Source organism: Pseudochaenichthys georgianus, chromosome 18, assembly GCF_902827115.2.
Source record: "Pseudochaenichthys georgianus chromosome 18, fPseGeo1.2, whole genome shotgun sequence".
NCBI lineage: Eukaryota > Metazoa > Chordata > Actinopteri > Perciformes > Channichthyidae > Pseudochaenichthys > Pseudochaenichthys georgianus.
Window position 1 is genome coordinate 10,804,915 of NC_047520.1, and position 22,239 is coordinate 10,827,153.

Here is a 22,239-nt window from a genome sequence, read left to right on the forward strand (position 1 = left end):
TTGCAACACGATTAAACGATGTGTTGTTCAAATAATGTTATTCTCCTCATACTTTCTGCCTAAATATGACTGTACTGACCAGTTGCTGAAAAACTCTGCTCTCTTTAATAGCATGAAACAAAAGCTGTGATTAGTCAGTGTCTCTTGATCTCTGCTGTACAGTACAGTACAGTATCTGCAGGAGAACCATTTCGAGTTTTAACAATAGCTCATTATCTTAACTGTAACTATCTTTCTGTCTTTGCAGCCACAAAGGGGCGCTCTTCACAAGTGAACCTAGTTCCTCGAAAAATGCATGCATTTTAATCTGCAATATTTAGGGGAACTTACAATTGTTGCACCCACGACGCCTTTATGTCTTGGAATTCATAATATGTGACTTTATTTTAGGGTGCTCGGATACACAAGCATACAACACAAACAGGAAACCACAGACATGAACACATGCCTCTGCTTCTCCATACAACCTCTGCCTCTCAGAATCGTGCACAAAAAAAAGCAGAAGGTAGGGTTTGCTGCAGACAGTCGAGGACTGTTCCTGTCCTTCACTCACGCAATGCTTCACTTCTGTTGCCACCCACGGAGCTCTCAGAATGATGCAGATAAATGTACTCATGAAACCAAATCATTGATACCATCATGATCTGAACAACAACAGTGATTATGACGTCAGCCACCCTGTAGGCCTACAAGCTCAACATCTTATAATGTATCTTTTACCAAGGTCAACCAAAGATAAGCATGTCTACTTCCTCCTGCCTTCATTTCACAAAAATACAGAGTGGTTTCGGTGATTAATTATTCGTATGAAATGACAAGAATGAGAAATGTGTTGTGCTTTGTGCAGTTTTTTTTAATGTTTTTAAATTAAAGAACCAGAAGTTCACCACAGACGAGAAGTCGCACTGACTGTTTCTCTTATCTTTTCACTTAGGTTTTTTTTAACACCTTGCACTTGATCTTATGCAGAAATTAAAGAGGTTTTTTATACATCTCATATTAGCTATTTCATATTGCATCTATCATAAAAAATGTCTATTCTTTTATAATTATCAACTTTATTTAAGTTCAGTTATCCATACTCACTGATAGATAGCATAGTATGTATTTGATAACCTTAAGAATATGCATAAATAATGCTCCATGATGTAAAACACAAGCAATAAAGGGACAGGGTGAAATACTTAAGGGACTTACATACATTGTCATTCTCTGGGGTTTACATTATAGAAATGTTAGGTTAAACGTCAGATTTGATATGTTGCATGTACTTCAAAAAATGTAACGGTTGACTTTAATTAAATGTATTGTGTCACATGTCATTATTTAGGTTAGTAAAAAGCAATAATATTACGTTTAAAAATATATTAGATTCAACCAACCTAATTCAGTTATGTGAAATCTGTTGATATAATACATTCATTAATGTCAATGTTTCTGTTTTTCAGTGTGTCTGTTGAGTCCTTTAGCTGTTGGGCATCCTGCTCCTGTTCACATCGGAACTTTGGCTATTCAACAGAAACATCCTCCGAACAGTGCCCATGTCCACGTTCTTCTTGAAGGTGTCCGTGGTGAAATAGTACGCAACAGGATCCAGCACTGTGTTGAGACACGCCATCATCAGGCTGTAGCGGTATGCAGTACGCATGGGGCAGGATATATCTTCTTTATACAGAGAGAGGGCGGCCAGGATGATATGATAAGGGAGGAAGCTGAGCAGGAAAATGAGGAGGCTGGTGGCAATCATCCTCTGGATTTTCCCGCTGTCCACTAAGTTGGTCTGAGCCACAGAGCTTCGTTGGACAGCACGGACCAAACCCCATGAGCAGATCAACATGATGACCAGTGGGATCCCAAACCCCACAATCAGGGTTGGAAAAACCACCGCCGGGTTTGTAGCGTAAACAGGAAGGCTGTCGAAACATTCCGTGGTGTTAACATAATTGCGCTTGGTAAGATAGATGGGCAGGCTGGCTCCAAAGGTGAGCATCCATATCCCGAGACAAATCCACGGAGCTTTCTTTCTCCCTGCCTGGACTCGAGACGACATAGGGAAGCTGACGGCCATGCAGCGGTCGAAGCAAATGCAAGTGAGGAGAAAGATGCTTCCATACATGTTGGCCTTGAGGACCAAACCGAGGACTTCACAGATCCGCTGATCAAGGGTAGATCCCAGGTGGTAGTAGATCCTCATGGGCAACGTGAGGATGAGCAGAATGTCTGCGATGGCCAGGTGAGTCATGTAGACTATCGTTTGAGATCTGGATTTGGTTTGGCTGAAGAAAAACACCAGTGCTAGGATATTAAAGACCAGGCCAACGGTGGAGATGAAGGAGTACATGCACACGGAGAAGATGCTGATGTGTTCCACACAGCTGTTGTTGTAGGTCACGTTGGGGGACATGGTGACCTAATTCACACGAGAGGAAAACCAGTGGTTAGAAACAGTTGAAGTTGTTTTTGACATTCTCTCAGCAACAAAGACACATTTTGAGAAGGAGGTCAAGGTGCATGGTTGAGCTAATACAACTTTGGTCCCATACTATTGGTATAAAAACAAATCAAACCCCACCTTTTGTACAATATTTATATCCACACGACGTGCATTTAGTAACAGAAAAAGCAACAAAATGTGGATTTGGACACTACAGTATATCTATGACTTAAGAAGCCGTAGAGTAGAAGGGATAATGTAAATTAATATGTATACATCACTTTTTGGTTTTCTAACTTTTGAGGTTTTTTGGAAATTCAAGTTTCAATTCTGGCCTCATCTGGAGTCGTGTTTACGTGGACATGATAAACGTTAGTCCTATGTTCACCATTTTTAGCTCAGTTGTTGGTCCCTACTAACTCTTTGGTTGGTATTTGTTCTCAGTGTAAAGCGCTGTAAAGCCGAGCAGAACTGCAGATTCAGGCGATACATTTCTTCAGGTCCATCAACCCTTTCCCGTTTCCGTATCATTTTCTTTCAATATATATTATTGTGTCTTTAACAACATCAAAGGGCTACTTTAGTATGACTATAAGAGCTGTTTTAGTGACATGCTTTGGTCAAATTGCTTACCTGCCGGCTCTGTGGCGGACGCAGCAAAGCCTTTCAGCTTCTTCTGTGCTTTTAATTAGACTGCGTATGTTCCCTCTAAAGTTAGTTCCCCTCACAAACCAACACATATTCAGCTTTTGTTTTAACCTGCTGCTCTTTCTGCTCATTTCATTTGTCTTTTTCTCCAATCAATATCAATTTCACAGATTTTCTACACCGTCACTCCTGGAAGGATCACTGGGAAATATCTTTTCATTTATTTATTGACAATAAAACAAAAATCTGTTTGGTTGTAATAAATGTCTTGGTTGTTCAATCCTTTGAGCGTTCACGGTGGTAAGTACAACATATGGTTAATAGATAAGTGTACAAAGTAAGAACGAATGCTTTTTGTTCGTCTTTATTTGCAACTCTTATAATATGACTCAATCAGCTTTTTTCTGTTGTCTAATTGAAAGATGCCGCATTTTGAATGACACATGAAGTACAGTATATTTGATAGTATGTGAAGAAATTAGTAAAAGTGTGACAATACCTGTTTGATGATCAAAAGAGAAGTAGACTCAGATGCAGAGGAGTGTGTGAGTTTCAGACCAGCAGACTGACACACTGGTGACACTGAGGTGTGTGGAGCACAGGAAGTTGACCAATCTTAAGATCTCGCTTGCGCTGTCTCGCTCTTTGTTGGTTTCTATGTAGGCCGACTCTACATCCTTACTTCAGATATATTTTGGATATGTCCACATTTTGGATATTGTATTTTCCTGTCTTTTAAATTAACATTGATTTATTGGCCGTATCCAGTCCAAACGGAAATATAACAACATTAATAGACCAGAACCACATTGAGCCTAAACAGTGTCTACACCACCTGTTTTATATATAATATAACATTACGAGAGGACACTGAGAAAACACACAGAATACTGACTTCTTGAGTACAATTTTTCCTCTGTGGGGGAAATGACACTGAGGCCTACATTTCAAAACACTATGCATGTAATACACATGGGGTTTAACCAACAGAACACATCCTCCGTCTTTAAGAAATGAGAAGAATTGCAGCCTGGTAGAGAGAGGGAGTCAGTTATCTAATTAAATGTATATCAATCAATCAATCAATGTTTATTTATATAGCCCAATATCACAAATGATACATTTGTCTCAGTGGTCTTCACAGTGTGTACAGAATATCAGTATGACAATACGACACCCTCTGTCCTTAGACCCTCACATCGTACAAGGAAAAACTTCCAAAGAAAACCCAGTTTAAAGGGAAAAATGGGAGAAACCTCAGGGAGAGCAACAGAGGAGGGATCCCTCTCCCAGGACGGACAGACGTGCAATAGATGCCGTGTGTAAATTGAAAAGATAATACATTTGCAACATAGGTAGTCCAAATGTTTGGAAATGCATGTGTGTATAATAGGAAGATGAATCCACGAGGATATCCATCCAGGACCTATGATCCAGGACCACAGCCACGACTCAAGATCCAGCGCTCGCGATCCAGGACACAGGACCGCAGGATCATCCATGACTCCGGATCCCAGCGTATATAGACACCAAAAAGAAAGACATTTGGGGAGGCTGGGTTAATCGGAACATGAGTGTACACGGGTATAGACAGAGAGAAGGAAGAAGTAAGATGTCCCCCGACAAACTAAGCCTATATAAGCCTGTATAAGCATGCAAATGCCTTTAAGAGGCCATCACATTTGTTTAAAGTAATTTTGAGTATTTCCAGTGGTGTACAGTCTCTAAGTAAAAGTATTCAATTACTGTACTTATAGTACACTTTTGAGATACTTGTGTATTTCAATCTTTTGCTACTTCGTACTTCTATTTCACTACAATTCAGAGGTAAATGGCGTACTTTTACTCCACTATATTACTTGCCTACTTAAATGTTTTGCTACTTTGTACTTCTACTTCCCCACATTTATTTAATACCTTTAGTTACTTTACAGATCTGTATGAATGATGTGAAATATAATCAAGTGTTAAATCAGACTTTAGTTCCTCCTGGAGTAAATCCACAAGCTACCCTGCAGCATACAAAGTCATTTAAACTAGCTGCACCTTTAACAGCTTTGAGAACACTTTAATGATCTATCATTATAAAACATATCATATTTATTATTCTGAAATGCACCAATCTGCATAATGAGTACTTTTACTTTTGGTACTTTAAGCATACTTCTATGCCAATAATTGTGTACTTTTACTTGAGTAGCATATTGATTACAGTACTTTTAGAGTATTCCTACTCACTGGTACTTCTACTTTTACTAAAGTACAAGATCTGAGTACTTCTTCCACTTTACATTTCATGTAAATGTAATGTAATGTGGGCCTGCTTTCTGTAAAAAAGATATTAACCAGATATCCACCAAAAGTGATATGTAATAATAATAATAATAATAATAAATAACACTATATCGATTTTAGAAAAAATTATAAAACCTTTCATTTTTCTGGGTAACACTATGATCATCATAAAAACAATAATGGTCATCCTAACATAATGCATAGTCCATAAACACTTTAACAATGTGACTGATTGACACACTTATATTACCTGGAGCTGTTGGAACATTTTAATAAATAGACATAAACATTAATGACAGTGTGATTTGATCAATTATATTTTGTCAAACAGGGCCATCTAGTGGAGAATAAAATACCGTTCATCTACTGTATCACTAAAAATATAGTTTCTACTGTAACGTTATACAGTAGAGAAACAGTTTGACATCGTATGTAGCGCTTATTCACTAAAAAAGTGAATCGTTTCCCTGACGTAAAGGATGGACGGCAGGCAAGATTGATAAAGAAAATATTCAGATGAATCTAGTTGTAGACCTCGTGGCGCAACGGTAGCGCGTCTGACTCCAGATCAGAAGGTTGCGTGTTCAAATCACGTCGGGGTCATTCTTTTTAAAGAAAGGCGTTCATTGATTCTTACGAAACACGTTTAGTTAGTAACGCATGGTGTCAACAAACAGTAAAAAGTTCGTCCCATGTTCAAGGAGTAAATACATGAGACTAATCAATTCCTGCAACAATAGGCTACTTTTCTTATCCCCAAGCTCATATCTGAATTAATAATACTGAATTCCTATTTGTTTCGGAAGCAGTGCTCAAACTATAAGGAGACTTAGCAATATATATCACAAGTGTGTATATCAATAGTAAACATGTTTTGATATGAGTGTCAAAGTAAGTAAAATATTTTTTATTTTAGGACATTTAAAGTTAATCTGTAACAATGGAAAATATTTGGTAAAATATAAATTTTTTTCATTGTAAAGTGATAATCAAATGCAAACACAACAATACACAGTTAATCTAGGTTTAGCTTACTAGAAAACCTGAAGTACCTCCTTTTTATCTTATGTTCAAAGCTTTATTACAAAATATTTTAAAACGTACAATTGTACAGATACAAATATAGCACACATCAGTTTTTCCATCTACAATCAGTATAATATGAGAATAATGAAATAGGTACAGAAGAAATATTTATTGATCATCCCAGTCATTCCTTTTGAAGAATTAGTAATAAGAATAATGAGGATTTGGACAGATAGGACTGTGTTTATAGAGACGTTGAACCCCTATCTCTAACCCCCCCATGATACAGTAGGTTATGATAGTGGTGATGAATTGAGTTGATGAATGTGATGATGATCCCTGTCATTTATTCTTCAAGAGGTCATGGTGTGTCGACTCGTGGTGTGTCACAGTAAGCTTACTGTGGAGAGAAGGCAGAAAGACAGGGTTAGTTTAGACATCTGGAGTTTAAAAAAAAGCATTAATATACAGTCAGACGCTAAAGTAAGGGGATAATCTAATTGTATTATATCTGAAAGAGGAATGGTGGAGAGCGATAATAATTGGGGTTATAAATTAAGCAGAATTTATAAATACAAACCACATTTTGAAACAGCGTTGTGTTTTGGGATTTCAGGACGTCTTGTCTAAGTTAGGTCTTGTAAAATAAAGAAATATTGTGCCAAATCACAACCACGAGAAGACGTTGGCTATATATTTTTTGTCAACAGATTACACAAAATTGTATTAGGTTAGTTGAAAGCAATAATATTCTGTTTAAATCAAAAATATTAGGTTTAACCTAATATTTTTGATTTCAACTAACTGAATACAATATGTGTAATGTGGTCACAAAATACACTTCATTAGAGTCGTTAAAAATGTTTCAGTGTATTTTATAAACGTTTTGGCATGCCTTAAGGTCCTTACACACCAAGCCGATTTTCAGCGTCGATAGATGTCGATAGATGTCGGGCCGTCGATGAGCGTCGTGTCGCCCTACTCAGATTGGTGTGCCTTGGTGTGTACTGCACCGTTGTGTCTTTTCGGCCGTGCCGAGTGCCGACACCTTCCGCCGCCGATTCGACATGTTGAATCGGGAGGCTGTCGGCCAAAGAAATCACTCTGATTGGCTGTTCAGCTAGCGAATCAGCGCATGAGAAGCGAAACGGAAGTGAGGGACCCAAACAAACTATTAAGAAGGCAAATCTTAGATTTCATTTAACTCCAGCTCTCGACACAGGTTCGGGAAAGCCCCATGAGCTTTTCGCAGTAGAGTGAAAATGGAACGCACACGCTATTTGTTGTTTGTTTATATCACGCAGTCTATTCTTCTTCTCTCTCTGTTCTTCTTATTTCGAGGCTACACATGTGTAGACTCCGCAGTCTTAAAATCCCCACAATGCTTTGAGCACAGACCAATTTCCCCAAATCTGTGGCGGAAAATGTAAGGCGGGGCCTCTCATATGACGCACACCTGCACACTTGTTAGCCTGTTCCACTCTTTGTTTTCCAAATGCCAGGAAGTATTCTTGCCTCACTTCTGAAGCAAGACGCTCGGAAGACATGTGCTACCAAGCAAGCGTACTCGAGATTGAGAAACACCCTGTCTTCCGGTTGTTGCCTCTTTTGAATGACGAATACACACTACCGCCGCCTGCTGGTGAGGAGAGTTATTGCCACTCACGCATGCGTAGTACGTGCTACTTGGCCGTCGGCTGAAGTCTTTGCGGTGTGTTCCAGTGCGAAACATGGCCAAGAAGACGCAGGAGACGTGAGGCAACGTTCCGTCGGGACGTGTTCTTTGGTGTTCTTTGGTGTTCTTTGGTGTCAGTTTGGTGTATACGGATCTTTAAAAAACAACGCAGCACAACTGAAAGTCTGTTAGAGAAACCAAAAGCTAAGCTTCTTAAATAAATATGTATTATATGTGCTCTATTTTTCATTTGAACGCATCTACTAGGACACCAAGTTTTTAGTAGATGCGTTCGAATACAGACCAGGCTGGGAGAAGGTTTTGGCCTTGTCTTTCAGAACCAGTAGAAATATATTGATCTTATAGTCTAGTTATCATGCTGAACCCTGCAGTGTGCTATGCTCTCACTTCCTTGCCGCCGCAGGTGCCACAGAGACATCCAAAGAGTCCGTTGACCATCTGGATGAGACAGAGGGCGAGCTCGAAGCAGGCCGCCACCAGCAGAGTGGAGAACAGTCCCACGTTGAATTCAACCACATCCTCTGGTTCTTTGCACCAGTCCCACATTGCTTTATTGCCCAGGTAGCTCCCGTTACTGAAGAGGATAACAATTAGAAAAGGTAAATACAATAAAATGGTACATTAAACTACATTATGTATGGCCATAAAGACTGCCTGTACCTGTTGGCGAAGGGTGTCCCCCATTGAGGAATGGGGCTTTGAAGATTTCTCCAAAGGCATGTTGGCCCATTAGACAGGCCCAGGGCAGCCACACTCAGACTGTAAATGGCCCCCACTGCACCAGCTGCTGCAAAACCAATGGACAGGAACATCTGCATGGAGAACACAGTGGAGTCAGGAAGTGGACACTGAAGCATGTTTTGTTGGAGATGATTTAATATTGTTGACCCCAGTTTTTTCAGTCAGGTATGATTCATTACTTGCATGTTGCAAAAAAAAGATAATAACAATGAAAAACAAAAATGTCTAACAGTCAAAGGAGGTAACTTGTGGAATAGTCTTGACACTCAAACAACAATATAAAAAAGGGGGGTGTATGTCAGTTTTTGGGACACTGGTTTGGATTTATTTCACTACTGTAAAAACCAAATTCCAGGGACTTGCTTTAGATAGATAGTCCGTCTCGGTTCTGAACCTCACACCATAATAAATGCACAGTTGACAAGTTTCTGGGGAAAGAGGGGAGAAGCTGTGTTTTCTGAACACCAGGGGACAGAGTTCTAGCACAGATGGTTAACAAATTGTGGTTTTATCTGAAAATATATGCCGAAAAGTTTAATAATACTGCTTTTTAAGATTGGGATGTTCCATTTAATGTAAGAGTAATTTATCCACGATGAGAGGTACAAACAGATAGATAAGATAACGTTTCAGACAGCGTCCACACAATGCAACACTTACCCCACAGCGGTTGGCACAGCAGTTCTTAGCGCTGGTCAGGTGAGTGTGGATGGCAGGAACGAGGACCTGATAGAACAGAAGGCATATTTAATTGACAGAAACATAAACAGGGTCAAACAACATTATTACTGAAGGAAGATTGTGAAGGAAAGAAATGTTTCCTAAGTAAATTGTGCATTAGATCTGGACAACAGACCTAAATATAGAGTAAATGTAAAAAAATGTAAAAGCGAAAAAAACAGGAGTACTAAGCCGCTGTGAACTGAACTGACTTTAAAGAGGCACTCAATTTTGTATTGTGTTTCTATAAGGTTAGGTCCTAAACCAGATTTAGATTACAAAAGGAATTTGCAACATCAGAGCAGCAGAGGATGAGATATCCTCACTTTAAGTCAAAAGTATGGACCATTTCGGAAAAAGAGGGGATCCTACAATTCCCACAATGCAAAACAACTCTCAAATGGATTAGCCGCGCCGCTCAGCATGACTTTTTCACAGTGGCCCCTTGCGGTATTGCAGTAAAAAAGTCCCCTGCAGGCCAAAAAGCATTTTCCCGATTTAACAAAATAATTGTTTGTAAAATTGTCGACAGGAAAACGAAAGATGAATTACAACTCTTTTATGATTTTTATATTTAATCTAACCCGTAAATCATTTTAAATTCTGTGAGATTATGACAATGTAAGTCAACGGTCAAAGCAGAAACACTTTCCGGAGAGCAGGGAAACCAGGAGGTAAACCCGGAAGCTAGGACATTTTGTGGCGTCCGCGCCATCTTGGGGTATGCGGCATCCATTTCCTATTTTGGTGTCAGTTTGTAACAAGGGCTCACTGTTACATGTTCTCCATGTCCAGGATGAGACAACCCTGATGACATCACCATGACATCATCAGGGTTTTGTTCTGATAATGCGCCCCTTTAACTGAATCAAGCCTGTAAAAATGTGATGCACATTTAGATCCCGTCTGTTACCAACACTATTGTATTATTTATTTCTGTGCTCTTTGTTTAAATGTAAGAAAGTGGTCAATGTTGTGTTTGTTTGACCTTGGCTATGACTTTAATTGCTTGAGGTCATATACACTACATCATTAGCTTGATGTGAGGCTTTCCTTAGTTTTAGTGGCCTAAACTTGACCAACGAAAAACACAATATTAGTCAAATCATGTCATTTTTGTTATGGACAATTTGGATTTTTGACATCAATGTACTCACCAGGATTCCTCCTCCTATGAGGCCTGCCATGTATTTGACCTCCTCCGTGATGCGCTTCTCCCCCTCCCGGTCTTCGGCCGCATACTTCGTTTCAAAGCCAGGGAAGAAGAGCATGATGTTGCAGATGATGGACACTGCAGCCAGGATGTAGAGCGGGATGGCGATGAACTTAGAACAGGCTCCTGTACACATGATGTCTGCGGGTTTGGGGGGCGCTCAAAAAGGTAAAAATGTCTAAAATCCCAACTGATCCTCGGAGCAGAAATCTCTCCTCTTGTGCAGCTTTGGGCTTCAGAAGTGACAGACTGGGAATGGGTTGTTTGAGTTTTGGAGGGTGGGGGTATAAAGGGCGGAGCTATAATAGATAAGCCTGATTATTACTCTTTATGACCAGACTTTATGCCATGGGTGTGGTTTTTTTCATGTTTCCATGAGAGCCATAAAAGCCAACGCTGTGGTCTACAGCACAACCCTTATAACAGTAAGCAGAGAATATAGAAAATAACAGATTAACGTACTTTTTTAGGGAGCATTGGGGCTGCAAAAACTCCTTTTGATTAATGGAATCTACATTTAGGGTTTTTTAAGACTAGGGATAAAGTAAAAACAGTTCATGTTAGAAACGGAAATCTGATCTTCTTAGATAATTGATTCACAATTTCCAAAATCTGATAATTAAATACATTTCTTCCAAAGAATCTTGGTATTGCTACTGATGGACAATTACACCAGACACCAAGACAAAGTCGTGTCAAGCATTAGTGTGTGAAATATAACACAAAATAACACTTTTAAGAGGTGTACGAAAAAGAAAAAGAAACATTTAGACATACTATACTTTCACAAATGTTTTGTTTATTTCTTTATTATTTATTATGCATAATGAAATGTTTTGTTTTATTTTCTGTCATATTTTCTGATATTTTAATTTATTTAGTTATTTAATATGACTTTTTCTGTGAGCTATCTTCAACATAATACAATTAGTGGTTTTTCTGATATTTTTCAAATCACACTTTTAGGGTGTAACTTGGTTTACATTTTATTTATTTCTAATTGGAACATTTCTGATCAATTAAAATACAGCTCCTCAAACCAACCAATTTCATTTATGTAAGAGACAACATGTTCATATACATCTTATATACACTTAGCTCTGCTTTCATGAGATGATTTACTATGCTGCCCCCCACCCATGTACCTGTCAATGTTTCACTCTGACACACTGCATGTTGTTCCTTCATTATTATTACTTCTGCATTAATGAGTACTCCGTTTTGCATTTCACCTCTGTAAATGCTAATGGTTCATATAGTATTGGGTTGGGTTGTGATCCGAGAGGGAATCATTTATTGAAGGTTTAAAGTCTAATGACGAAGGCCACGCATGATGAAGTCAATAATACCTGAGAGTTTTAACATTATAGTTGCTTATTGTTCTGTTAATAATAATTTTTTATATTTGTCAGGAAGCTCTCATTAGTCTGATGACGTTTACTTGATTTACTGTCAAGTCACTTTTAATAAACACACACCAGACACTGAGCCATTGTCCTGCGGAGTCTGAGTGTGTGCTAGGTGTAGTCATGGACTCTGACCTGAGTTTCAACAGTCACATTAAAACAGTTACAGCTTTCTGTCCCCAGAGTCAGAACTAAACATGGAGAAGCAGCGTTCAGTTATTATGCTCCAAAGATCTGGAACAAACTCCCAGAAACCTGCAGGTCCGCTGCAACTCTGACTACTTTTAAATCCAGGCTGAAGACTTTTCTTTTTGTCGCTGCTTTTAATTGAACTATTCATATCTTAGACTGCACTGTAACTTTTATCCATGTATTTTTTCTTTTAATGTTTATTTGATTAGCTTTTCTTTTTAATGACTGATTTTAAATGCCATTTTCTTTATGTCTTTCATTTTTTGTAAAGCAGTTTGAATTGCCTTGTGTTGAAAGGTGCTATATAAATAAACTTGCCTTGCCTTGCCTTGTTAAAATGACTAAAACCACACTGTTGAAGTACTGCATTACAAATATTAACTTTAAATATTTAAGTATAAAATAAAAAATGTACTTTAATAATTAAAAGTAGAAACATGTTCTCTGTGACTAACTATTGTCACTCGTGCACTAATGTAAACTAGTATTTCACATTTGTAGTTGAATAGGTGGAGCTCATTTTAAACTATTAAATAATGATTATGTTCATTATGGATTATTTTGCTGATAAATAATTGAATTAGATTGTTTGGCATTTTGAGCTGTCAGATAAATGCAGGAAAAAGTAAAAAAAAAAATAAACAGGTCAATTAATATTTTTAAAATGTTATGTTTAAATCATCTTAAAATGTACATTAATTTCTGATTGCAAATGAAGTTATTCCTTTAAAAACACGCAAAAAGTAATTTTGCGTGTGTTGGCTTGATTACCAAGTGGAGAGATAACAGGAAACGAGGAAGACAAACAGATATGCTGTCATCATAGGCGGCGCCTGAGGCTCAGGTTTGGGAAGGCTAAATCACTTTTTTTTTACCTGACGCTGCCCGCCTCCGGCGTCTATAGAAAAGAGATCAGCTCAGTGAAAGCACCGCCTGCTGAAAAATCAGAGCTCAGTGTGCGGAGTTTAAATCTCTCAAGTCCTATTACAGGAGAAAGGAAATACAGTTTAAACTGCTGTATGCAGAGAAGACGCCGACGTGTCGCACTTATCATTCATATCACATTCAATCAGATCATCGATCATATAATATCATAGCTTATATTATCTCCTTATCTGAGTCAGCTGAGCCGTATCTGGCCGTGCAACACTCACAGCGTCACATATGCAAAAGTATTATTTTAAGCAAGGCAAGGCAAGGCAAGGCAAGGCAAGTTTATTTATAGAGCACTTTTCAACGCAAGGCAATTCAAAGTGCTTTACACAAAAAAAAAAAAAAAAGAGCAAGCATTAAAAAAGAAAAGCTAATCAAATAAACATTAAGAAGAAAATACATGGATAAAAGTTACAGTGCAGTCTAAAATATAAATAGTTCAATTAAACATTACAAGAAAAAGTACATGGATAAAAGTTACAGTGCAGTTTAAGATATGAATAGTTCAAATAAAAGCAGCGACAAAAAGAAAAGTCTTCAGCCTGGATTTAAAAGTAGTCAGAGTTGCAGCGGACCTGCAGGTTTCTGGGAGTTTGTTCCAGATATTTGGAGCATAATAACTGAACGCTGCTTCTCCATGTTTAGTTCTGACTCTGGGGACAGAAAGCTGACCAGTCCCTGAAGACCTGAGAGATCTGGATGGTTCATAGTTTAGCAGGAGGTCAGTAATGTATTTTGGGCCTAAACCATTCAGTGCTTTATAAACCAGCAGCAGTATTTTGAAATCTATTCTTTGACACACAGGAAGCCAGTGTAAAGACTTCAGAACAGGAGTGATGTGATCCACTTTCTTAGTGTTAGTGAGGACTCGAGCAGCGGCGTTCTGAATCAGCTGCAGCTTTCTAATAGATTTTTTAGTGAGACCTGCAAAGACACCATTACAGTAGTCCAGTCTACTGAAGATAAAGGCATGGACAAGTTTTTCCAAATCCTGCTGTGACATTAGTCTTTTAATCCTAGATATATTCTTTAGGTGATAGTAGGCTGATTTAGTAACTGTTTTAATGTGACTGTTGAAACTCAGGTCAGAGTCCATGACTACACCTAGATTTCTGGCTTTATCTGTTGGTTTGAACATTGCACACTGAAGCTCAGCACTAACTTTTAAACGTTCTGCCTTGGCTCCAAAAACCATTACCTCAGTTTTATCTTTGTTTAATTGGAGAAAGTTCTGACACATCCAGTCATTGATTTGTTCAATGCACTTACTCAGTGTTTGAATTGGAGCATAGTCTCCTGGTGAAATTGTTACGTAAATTTGTGTGTCATCTGCATAGCTATGGTAACTTATTTTGTTGTTCTTCATTATCTGAGCCAGTGGTAGCATGTAGATGTTAAAGAGAAGAGGCCCCAAGATGGAGCCTTGAGGAACCCCACATGTCATATTTGTCAACTCAGATGTGTATTTACCGATAGAAACAAAGTTGTTTCTGTCCTTTAAGTAGGATTTAAACCAATTTAGAACTGTTTCCGAAAGTCCCACCCAGCAACACATTATTGACGAAACACTCAACTCAAATGTAATTAAAGTCAGATCCACTCGTGTCTTAGATGGGGCAGTGATATCATAAAACTGTTACGCTTTCAAACACTCGGTAGTTTATTTATTTTGTAACCAGTTGTTCTGTATTCACCTTGCAGGTGGCTTGTATGCTGGATTATTATGTTTAAGTCATGGATGACTAATATTAGACAAATATGAACTTTAAAGTTCATATTTGTCTAATATTAGTTTACTTTTCATTAATGAAGTATGACGCTGCGCTGTCAGTACACTTGTCCCTGTTTGTGATTGGTCAAATGTTGCTAACCCCACCCCTTTCACGTGAACGCGCTCTCTGCTGGTGAGAGAAGCCCTGGCTTGATTTACCGAGTTGATATAAACCATCTCGTTTGTTGGGTTAGTTTAGATAACTCAAACATATCCAGGTTTTGAACTGGCTTCGTAGTACAGGGCACAGGTGGCTGCATAGCAGTGCTAATGTCAAAGACACAAACATTATACATTATATTTTTATTTTACCAGGATGCAGACATATATATTTGGGAAGGCTTAGCCTTCCCTAGCCTACAGCACCCGCCGCCCCTGGCTGTCATCCTGATCCATGTGAACCCCCCCCCTTCTTCTTCTCTTCTGTGACTCCATGTACTTCCTAACAGCCGACAATCAATCATTTTCCTTTAACCTTAACATATCTGAACTGATCAGAACACTGATTACAGAGAGCATTCAGTGTGTACAAGCTCGTGTGTGTGTGTGTGTGTGTGTGTGTGTGTGTGTGTGTGTGTGTGTGTGTGTGTGTGTGTGTGTGTGTGTGTGTGTGTGTGTGTGTGTGTGTGTGTGTGTGTGTGTGTGTGTGTGTGTGTGTGTGTGTGTGTGTGTGTGTGTGTGTGTGTGTGTGTGTGTGTGTGTGTGTGTGTGTGTGTGTGTGTGTGTGTTGGGCAGCTGGGGGATGGGCACCGGGGGTGTCTTTGCCAAGAAGGGTCGTAACATGTTTTGAGGCTACATGGACGTCATATTGGGACATTGGGGAGGTTAGGAGGGGTTAACCTGCCTGGGACTTACGGAGCGTCCACACAGCAGCGTGCTTTGACGCTTGGCGGTGGGCGTATCTGAAGCTTGGGGATATTTTGCGAGCAACGCGACCTACAACCAATCACATGAATCTCCCGCCCCCGACATACAAAGCAATAGAAATGTTAAAACGAAGTAAACTGGATATAAAATCCTCAAACAGGCGAAAACCTACCAGTTCCACCCACTGTCTCTGCCACCTCCCTCCATGCCTCGCTCCTCTGGTTTGTATCCCGGTAGATGAACAGAGACTGATCATACAGCACCGGGTGATTCACTACCGCTATAATGAATTTTCCCTCCATTTTTTGGAATATGAGGAAATGACCTGCGTAGTCTCTCCCAGCATACACGCGGTTTGATTGGCTAGCGCTTGTACTGGCAGATTTGCATAAACAGGATTTCATTGGCTGACGCCTCCGTCGAGGCGTCAAAAGTTGAACATTGCTCAACCTTTGAAGCGAGCAATGCCAGCAACGCTCCACGTCGCTTCCCAAAATGCAGTTCGGCTAAAAGTGACGTCACCCCATTCAAAGTGAATGGGCAGAAGCGTTGGAAGCTTCAACGCACGCCGCTGTGTGGACGGGCCGTTAGGGTGTGTGTTAGTGTGTGTGTGTGTGTTTATTATCTGATTACCTTATCATTGAATTATGGCACCATTCAAATGTGTAGGTGGAGGGAGTGTTGACATGGACTTTAAACAACATATGTCAGGGATGACACACACACGCATGCACGCACACACGCACACACACACACCTATGGAGTTTGAGCGTTGAATCTACCTGAATTGTGAGCATCACCAGGTCTCAGTGACTCACGGAGGACATTGCTTGCTGGGCGTTTTACTGTAGAATTGAAGGTTATTATGAATCATAGTCTGTGTAGTCATGTTGATAGTGATTAGCACACCCATTGATAAGTGTGGAGTGACAGTGATCATGAGCACTGTTCTATATTTATCTAGGTTTCTGTCCTTGGTTTAATCTCATATCCTCTACCCAGTCGATGCTGTGACCGTTTTTTCCCCCGGGTGTTCCCAAAACTCACATCTAGACGTCAAAGATCATGGACCAAGAATCAGCTCACAGGAGCAGATACATGGAAAACAATTGGATTAGGATTAGTCAATTGACAGAAAAAGAATTGCTAATAAACTTGTTTTTCATGATAAAAATTGCAGAAAATGCTGTTTTCAGGTTCTTAATATGTCCTGCATTTTGTTGTACTTGATCCCTTTAAACTTAATATATTTGGGTTTGGAGTAATGAGAAAAGCTACGAAATGTATAGATATCACCTTGGATTTTGAGAAAGCTGGATGAATTTTCACTATTTTCTGACATTTTGATTAATTGTTAACATAATGAAAATAATCATTTATTTCCATCTGATACAAAACGCCATATTTTAACATTTAACCCCCACCTGTCATCATGTACTTAATATACATTTTGGTCAAGTTGTGACTAATGAGCTAAAACATCTCCATGACAACTGCACTGATAAAGACCATGACATGCAGTTGAAAGCTCTGCAACACTAGAAAGCTGAGATTATTCCGTCATACGACTATTTCCATGATCCTGAATGAACTTTTCCCACAATAAAAGAGTAATAAATACATTTATAATCAACAGACTCTGACGTTCAGGATTAAATTCATTGTTGCTTATTACCTTATCGAAGGTCTTATGGTCATTAATCTAAATAATAAAGATGAATATTCTTTTTTTATTAAGTTAACCTCAACCCATCTGAATCACAGAGGCTCCATTCTGTCCGTTAGTAATATAGAATTCATGCATCAGATAGGAACAGCAACAAATCTACTTCCTATCTTCTACATTTATCTCTAGAAGAGTTCCTTTTACAGAGGTTTATCAGACGCGGTGTTTCCCTAAATGACGGCCAACAAAAGGTGACGGTTGAACTTTATGAGCCTTTATTGCCGATGTCTCTCAGGTAATTGTGAGTTTATGGTGATGTTACATAAATACGTCCTGTTTGTGCCTGGTACTACCACTCTGATGTTATTTTTACACCCGCGCGGCATGACTACAGCCTCAAACACACTACAACACGCTGTTGTCATAATGTGCAGGGAAGAGGGAAAATAGGAGGGATTCCTCTGGAACAATTCTCCAGCAGAGACTCCTCTCTCCTGACGGTGCAGGAGATGGAGGAGGAAGATAAGAAACCTGCAGCAGGTCCAGGAAACACTGGGACTGGAAAAAGTCTATTGATTTATTAACAGCCATATAAATATGGCCAAAAAACCAAGGCCATAGAAATAAATCATAAAATAGGTTATGTAAGACGTCTGAGCCGTTAAGGATGTGGGGGGTCATATGTTAATGGACTCTTGGTTATCTTAGTAATTCATTATTTTATTGTTACTATTACTACTATTGTTATGTTTTTTCTGTATTTTTATATTTCTTATTCACCAGTTTTTTATTTGTATTTGTACTAATAATAATTCTTATATTATTATTGGTTCATTTCATTTACAAGACTCATTTTAGTAATTCATGTATTATTAATATTATATATATTTGTGTTTTACTTTTTTTTGTGTTTTTAGATATTTCTTTTTGACCTGTTTTTTTATTATAAAAAATTATATTATACACATTTAGTTATTCTTATATTATTTTTGGTTCATTTCATTTACTCGTCATTTAAGTAATTCATTTATTATTATTCTTAATATTATTATTTCTTTGTATTACTTTTTCCCCTGTATTTAGATATTTATTTTTCACATGTTTATTTAAATTATATTATACACTTTTAGTTATTCTTATATTATTATTGGTTCATTTAATTTACTAGACTACAGTACTACAAATTACAAAAAATTACATTGCAAAATGTATGATAAATAGTGTGAAATATTTGAGATATTAAATTGAATGGAGTTGAAGTATACCAATAAAACTAGAAATACTAGAAATAAAATGAAGCATTATTGTTGTTGTAAGTGAAAGTGTTCAGCTTTGTCTATTCACCGTGTCAAACGCTGAGAACATATTCTGACTATTACTGTAATACAAAATGAGTGTATTCAATCACACTGGTGTTCCCATTATTTTTGGCAATACAATGATTGTGATGCGTCGTGCTAACGTTGATGGAAAGAATAGCGTGACAGGTAACACACCTCCAACCACTGGTCAGCAGTTCAAAGTGTGTGTGTGTGTGTCTTAAATGTTCTTATGGCAGCATATGTGTTTAATTAGTATGATTAGATTACATTCAACTTAATTAATTAATATGTTATCAATAAAGATACAAGAAAAAGGAAATATTGTGAAAGAAATTAACAATTACGTCAGAGTGTAATGCTCCCCCTAAGCACCCCCACGACATGTATGTGTGTGTATGTATGTCAAAATTCATAAATTGGAAAATAATATGCGACAGTACAGTACAAGTACTTCTGGGTCTCTGTGTTGCATTCAAATGCTGCTCTGTGTGTGTGGTACGAGCCATTTTGTGTGCGTGCGCGAGCGAGCGCGCGCACCGGTATCGATCGATGTGGTTAGCATCTGGTGCTAGCTAGCTACGCTAATGGATATAAGGAGCTTTTTCAACAACAAGAGGCGCATTCACACCGCAGTACTTTTCCCACAAAGGTTCATGAGAACTTAGTTCATGAAAGCTCTTTAGTTCTCATGAACTAAGTAGAGACGCCTTCACACCGGAATAAATTCCTGGGGGAGGATTAGGCAAATGAAGCCACTGACGTCACTTCTTCTTCTTCTGCTTTGGGTTTACTGGCAGGCCGCAAACAACTTCACGGCTTATACTGCCACCCGAAGTCCCCGGAGTTGGGGACTGGCTTCAGTAGAAGCTGCTGGGAGTCACAGCCTTCCGAGTAAATCTCCAGAACGCCGACACCTCCTCATCTCCACCGCTCCCATGTTTTATTTTGTGTTGCCATAAATTAGTCTCTCTGCGTTTCGGCGCTGGGCTAATGCTAATAATGCTAATGCGAGGATAATAAAATGGCGGCTTCACAAAACATTTTGGGAGTTTTACGGGGCGTGGTTTGCATTCCGCCCAGCCAATCAGACATAGGAACCTTTTTCTCCCACGAAAGTACCTGCTCTCTATAGTGGAGCAGATAAGTGTGATTTTTTGGCAGAATCGTTCAAATGGTGATACAAGCATGACATTTGGTAGGAACGTTCCTTTAGGATCACTCTGCAAGAAAAAAGTGCTAGCCACGTGGATTTTCAACATGGCGGCCATTTTTTCCATGATGGCCGCCAGGGTATGAAAAAAACAACTTTTAACCATAGAAATCGCCAGAGATGTCGGATTTATTTCAGCTTGGTGTCGATTTATAGGTTTTTGACCTTGCTAGAGCTGATTCCTGAGTGTATTGATCGATTTCTTGAACCAATAAATCAATTTTAGGACTTGTGTAACAATAAAGAAGTCAAATGACAACTATTGTGCAGGCTTCGAATACAAGTAAATTGGTTCTCGTTATAGACGGGGAAGGTTAGAATTGCCCCTCCAAAGGACTGCTAATGCCGGGGTGGCAAAGAGGATGAGCTCTCTTTGCCTACTAAATTCCCCAAATGGCAAGCGAAACAAAGCCTCTGGCAGTCAAGCTCCAACCCTAGCCTTCTCGTGGCGGGGGTGTTTCCACAAATAGTGGTGGTGCGAAAGGCGAGTCTCTGGCGCCTGAAAACCAGACAGCTCTGGGCAGATGAAGCTCATTAGCCAGGTAAAGGCAATTCATCTAGGAGATGGAAAACTCCGAAATAAAACCACTTGCGACCGAAATGCAGCCACAAGGATATATAGGACCCAGACATCAGTGTAACCAGCGATGATGGTGGACACCAGCCAATATCAACTAAACACAGAAAAAGAGAGTGTATGTCATGCAATACCAGGGCACACTGGTGGCATACACTGCTGTGCAACTCAGCATGGGGTTCAATGTCAGCTAAACCGTGGGTTTAGTATCCCAAATGCTATCTAATGAACCCCTCAGATGTTAGATAGCCGCACCTGAACCGACAGGATGTGCCAGCGCGGGAGAGCCGAGCCAAGGATAACGGGGGTTTTACATGTAGTTATCCGGATGGTGTACAGATCGCACGGTATTTAAATGACATTGGATGAACGAGCGTAGTGTTGCCACCATAAAGCATGTCATGAACAAAATTAGGGAAACAGTAGCATTCCTCAACCCAGGACAAACACCAGTTATAACTGCAGACCAGCCACTATACGCACTGGCTAAACAGATCCAGTGGCACTGGCCAGATGAATATGGAGAAGACAAGTTTGTGATCATGTTCGGTGGACTACACATAGAAATGACGGCAATGAAATCAATTGGGTCAATACTACAAGACAGTGGATGGACCAGTGCTCTTGTTGAAGCTGGTGTGGCCTCTTCCGGTACGGCAGATTCGTTCCTATCAGCTACCAATGTGACTAGAACTCGCCAAGCATATCAGATCACAGCATGCAGTTTATTCCAACTCATGAAGAAAGCTTACAGTGTCCATCTCGCAGAACATCCAAACAATGATGACAAAGATATCTCCTTTGAAGACTGGTGTGGTGCCCGTAAAAAGGAGAGTCCACAGTTCCAGTTCTGGTCCCTCGTCTTGAACATGGAGCTGACTATTCTCACGTTGATTCGATCATTTAGAGAAGGAAACTTCACACTCTACCGTGAATCACTGTCTGAATTGATACCTTACTTCTTCGCCAACAACAACATCAATTATGCGCGTTGGCTTCCCATTCACCTCAGATACATGATGTGCCTAGAGAAGCAACACCCAGATGTCGCCAGAGTTTCATCAAGGAAACTTTGTCGTTCACAAATCTGACGGGAATTTCTCCGCAATGGCCATTGACCAGGCCCACGAACAGAACAATGCAGTCATCAAAAGTGATGGAGGAGCCATAGGTGTGACGGAGGACCCATCAGCTCTCAGAAGGTGGATGGTGGCTGGACCAGAAATCAGTCGTTTAGTTGCCAACTATGAAACAGTATCAGGAATCAAAGAGGCAAAGAAAAGCAATCGTCACCATGAACAAACAGAGACAGTTCAGAAGGCATTCTTTGAGAAAGTCAAACAGCTCACAATGGTAATGGAGGAAATGGGTAATCCCTTTGAAGAGGAGTCAGGAGATCTTCTTACGCTCGACACCAAGGACATCGCGGATCCTTCTGCTGCTCAGCTAATTGCGACGCATCACGAGAGAGGGAAAGAAAAGTTAAATTCCTTCATGGCTAATCTACAATGTGAGAATGACT

The 22,239-nt window shown here is 39.4% G+C and overlaps 2 protein-coding genes and 1 non-coding gene across 3 annotated transcripts; 1 reads left to right on the forward strand and 2 right to left on the reverse strand.

Annotated features, from left to right (window-relative positions):
• Positions 1–385: 385 nt before the first annotated feature.
• LOC117463871 (lysophosphatidic acid receptor 6) lies at positions 386–3,647 on the reverse strand. Its single transcript, XM_034106362.1, has 2 exons — positions 3,582–3,647; positions 386–2,410 (listed from the first exon to the last, which is right to left on the reverse strand). The coding sequence occupies exon 2, from the start codon at positions 2,402–2,404 to the stop codon at positions 1,466–1,468; it is 939 nt and encodes a 312-aa protein (XP_033962253.1). The 5' UTR covers positions 2,405–2,410; positions 3,582–3,647; the 3' UTR covers positions 386–1,465.
• A 2,261-nt stretch (positions 3,648–5,908) lies between these two features.
• trnaw-cca (transfer RNA tryptophan (anticodon CCA)) lies at positions 5,909–5,980 on the forward strand. The gene has a single exon. It is a non-coding gene; the product is annotated as a tRNA-Trp (tRNA).
• Positions 5,981–8,474: 2,494 nt separating this feature from the next.
• tm4sf21b (transmembrane 4 L six family member 21b) lies at positions 8,475–10,909 on the reverse strand. Its single transcript, XM_034106591.1, has 4 exons — positions 10,718–10,909; positions 9,501–9,566; positions 8,760–8,911; positions 8,475–8,673 (listed from the first exon to the last, which is right to left on the reverse strand). Exons 1-4 carry the CDS (start codon positions 10,907–10,909, stop codon positions 8,475–8,477), a joined length of 609 nt encoding a protein of 202 aa, XP_033962482.1.
• Between the last annotated feature and the right edge of the window lie 11,330 nt (positions 10,910–22,239).

Bases quoted from the DNA above. Each gene is read 5' to 3' on its own strand.
- LOC117463871 (XM_034106362.1), bottom strand. From the start codon at position 2,404: ATGTCCCCCAACGTGACCTACAACAACAGCTGTGTGGAACACATCAGC.
- tm4sf21b (XM_034106591.1), bottom strand. From the start codon at position 10,909: ATGTGTACAGGAGCCTGTTCTAAGTTCATCGCCATCCCGCTCTACATC. The intron at 9,567-10,717 runs GTGAGTACATTG...CTGTTCTATCAG, and splicing joins TCATAGGAGGAGGAATCCTG to GTCCTCGTTCCTGCCATCCA. The intron at 8,912-9,500 runs GTAAGTGTTGCA...TTCTCCATGCAG, and splicing joins GCTGTGCCAACCGCTGTGGG to ATGTTCCTGTCCATTGGTTT.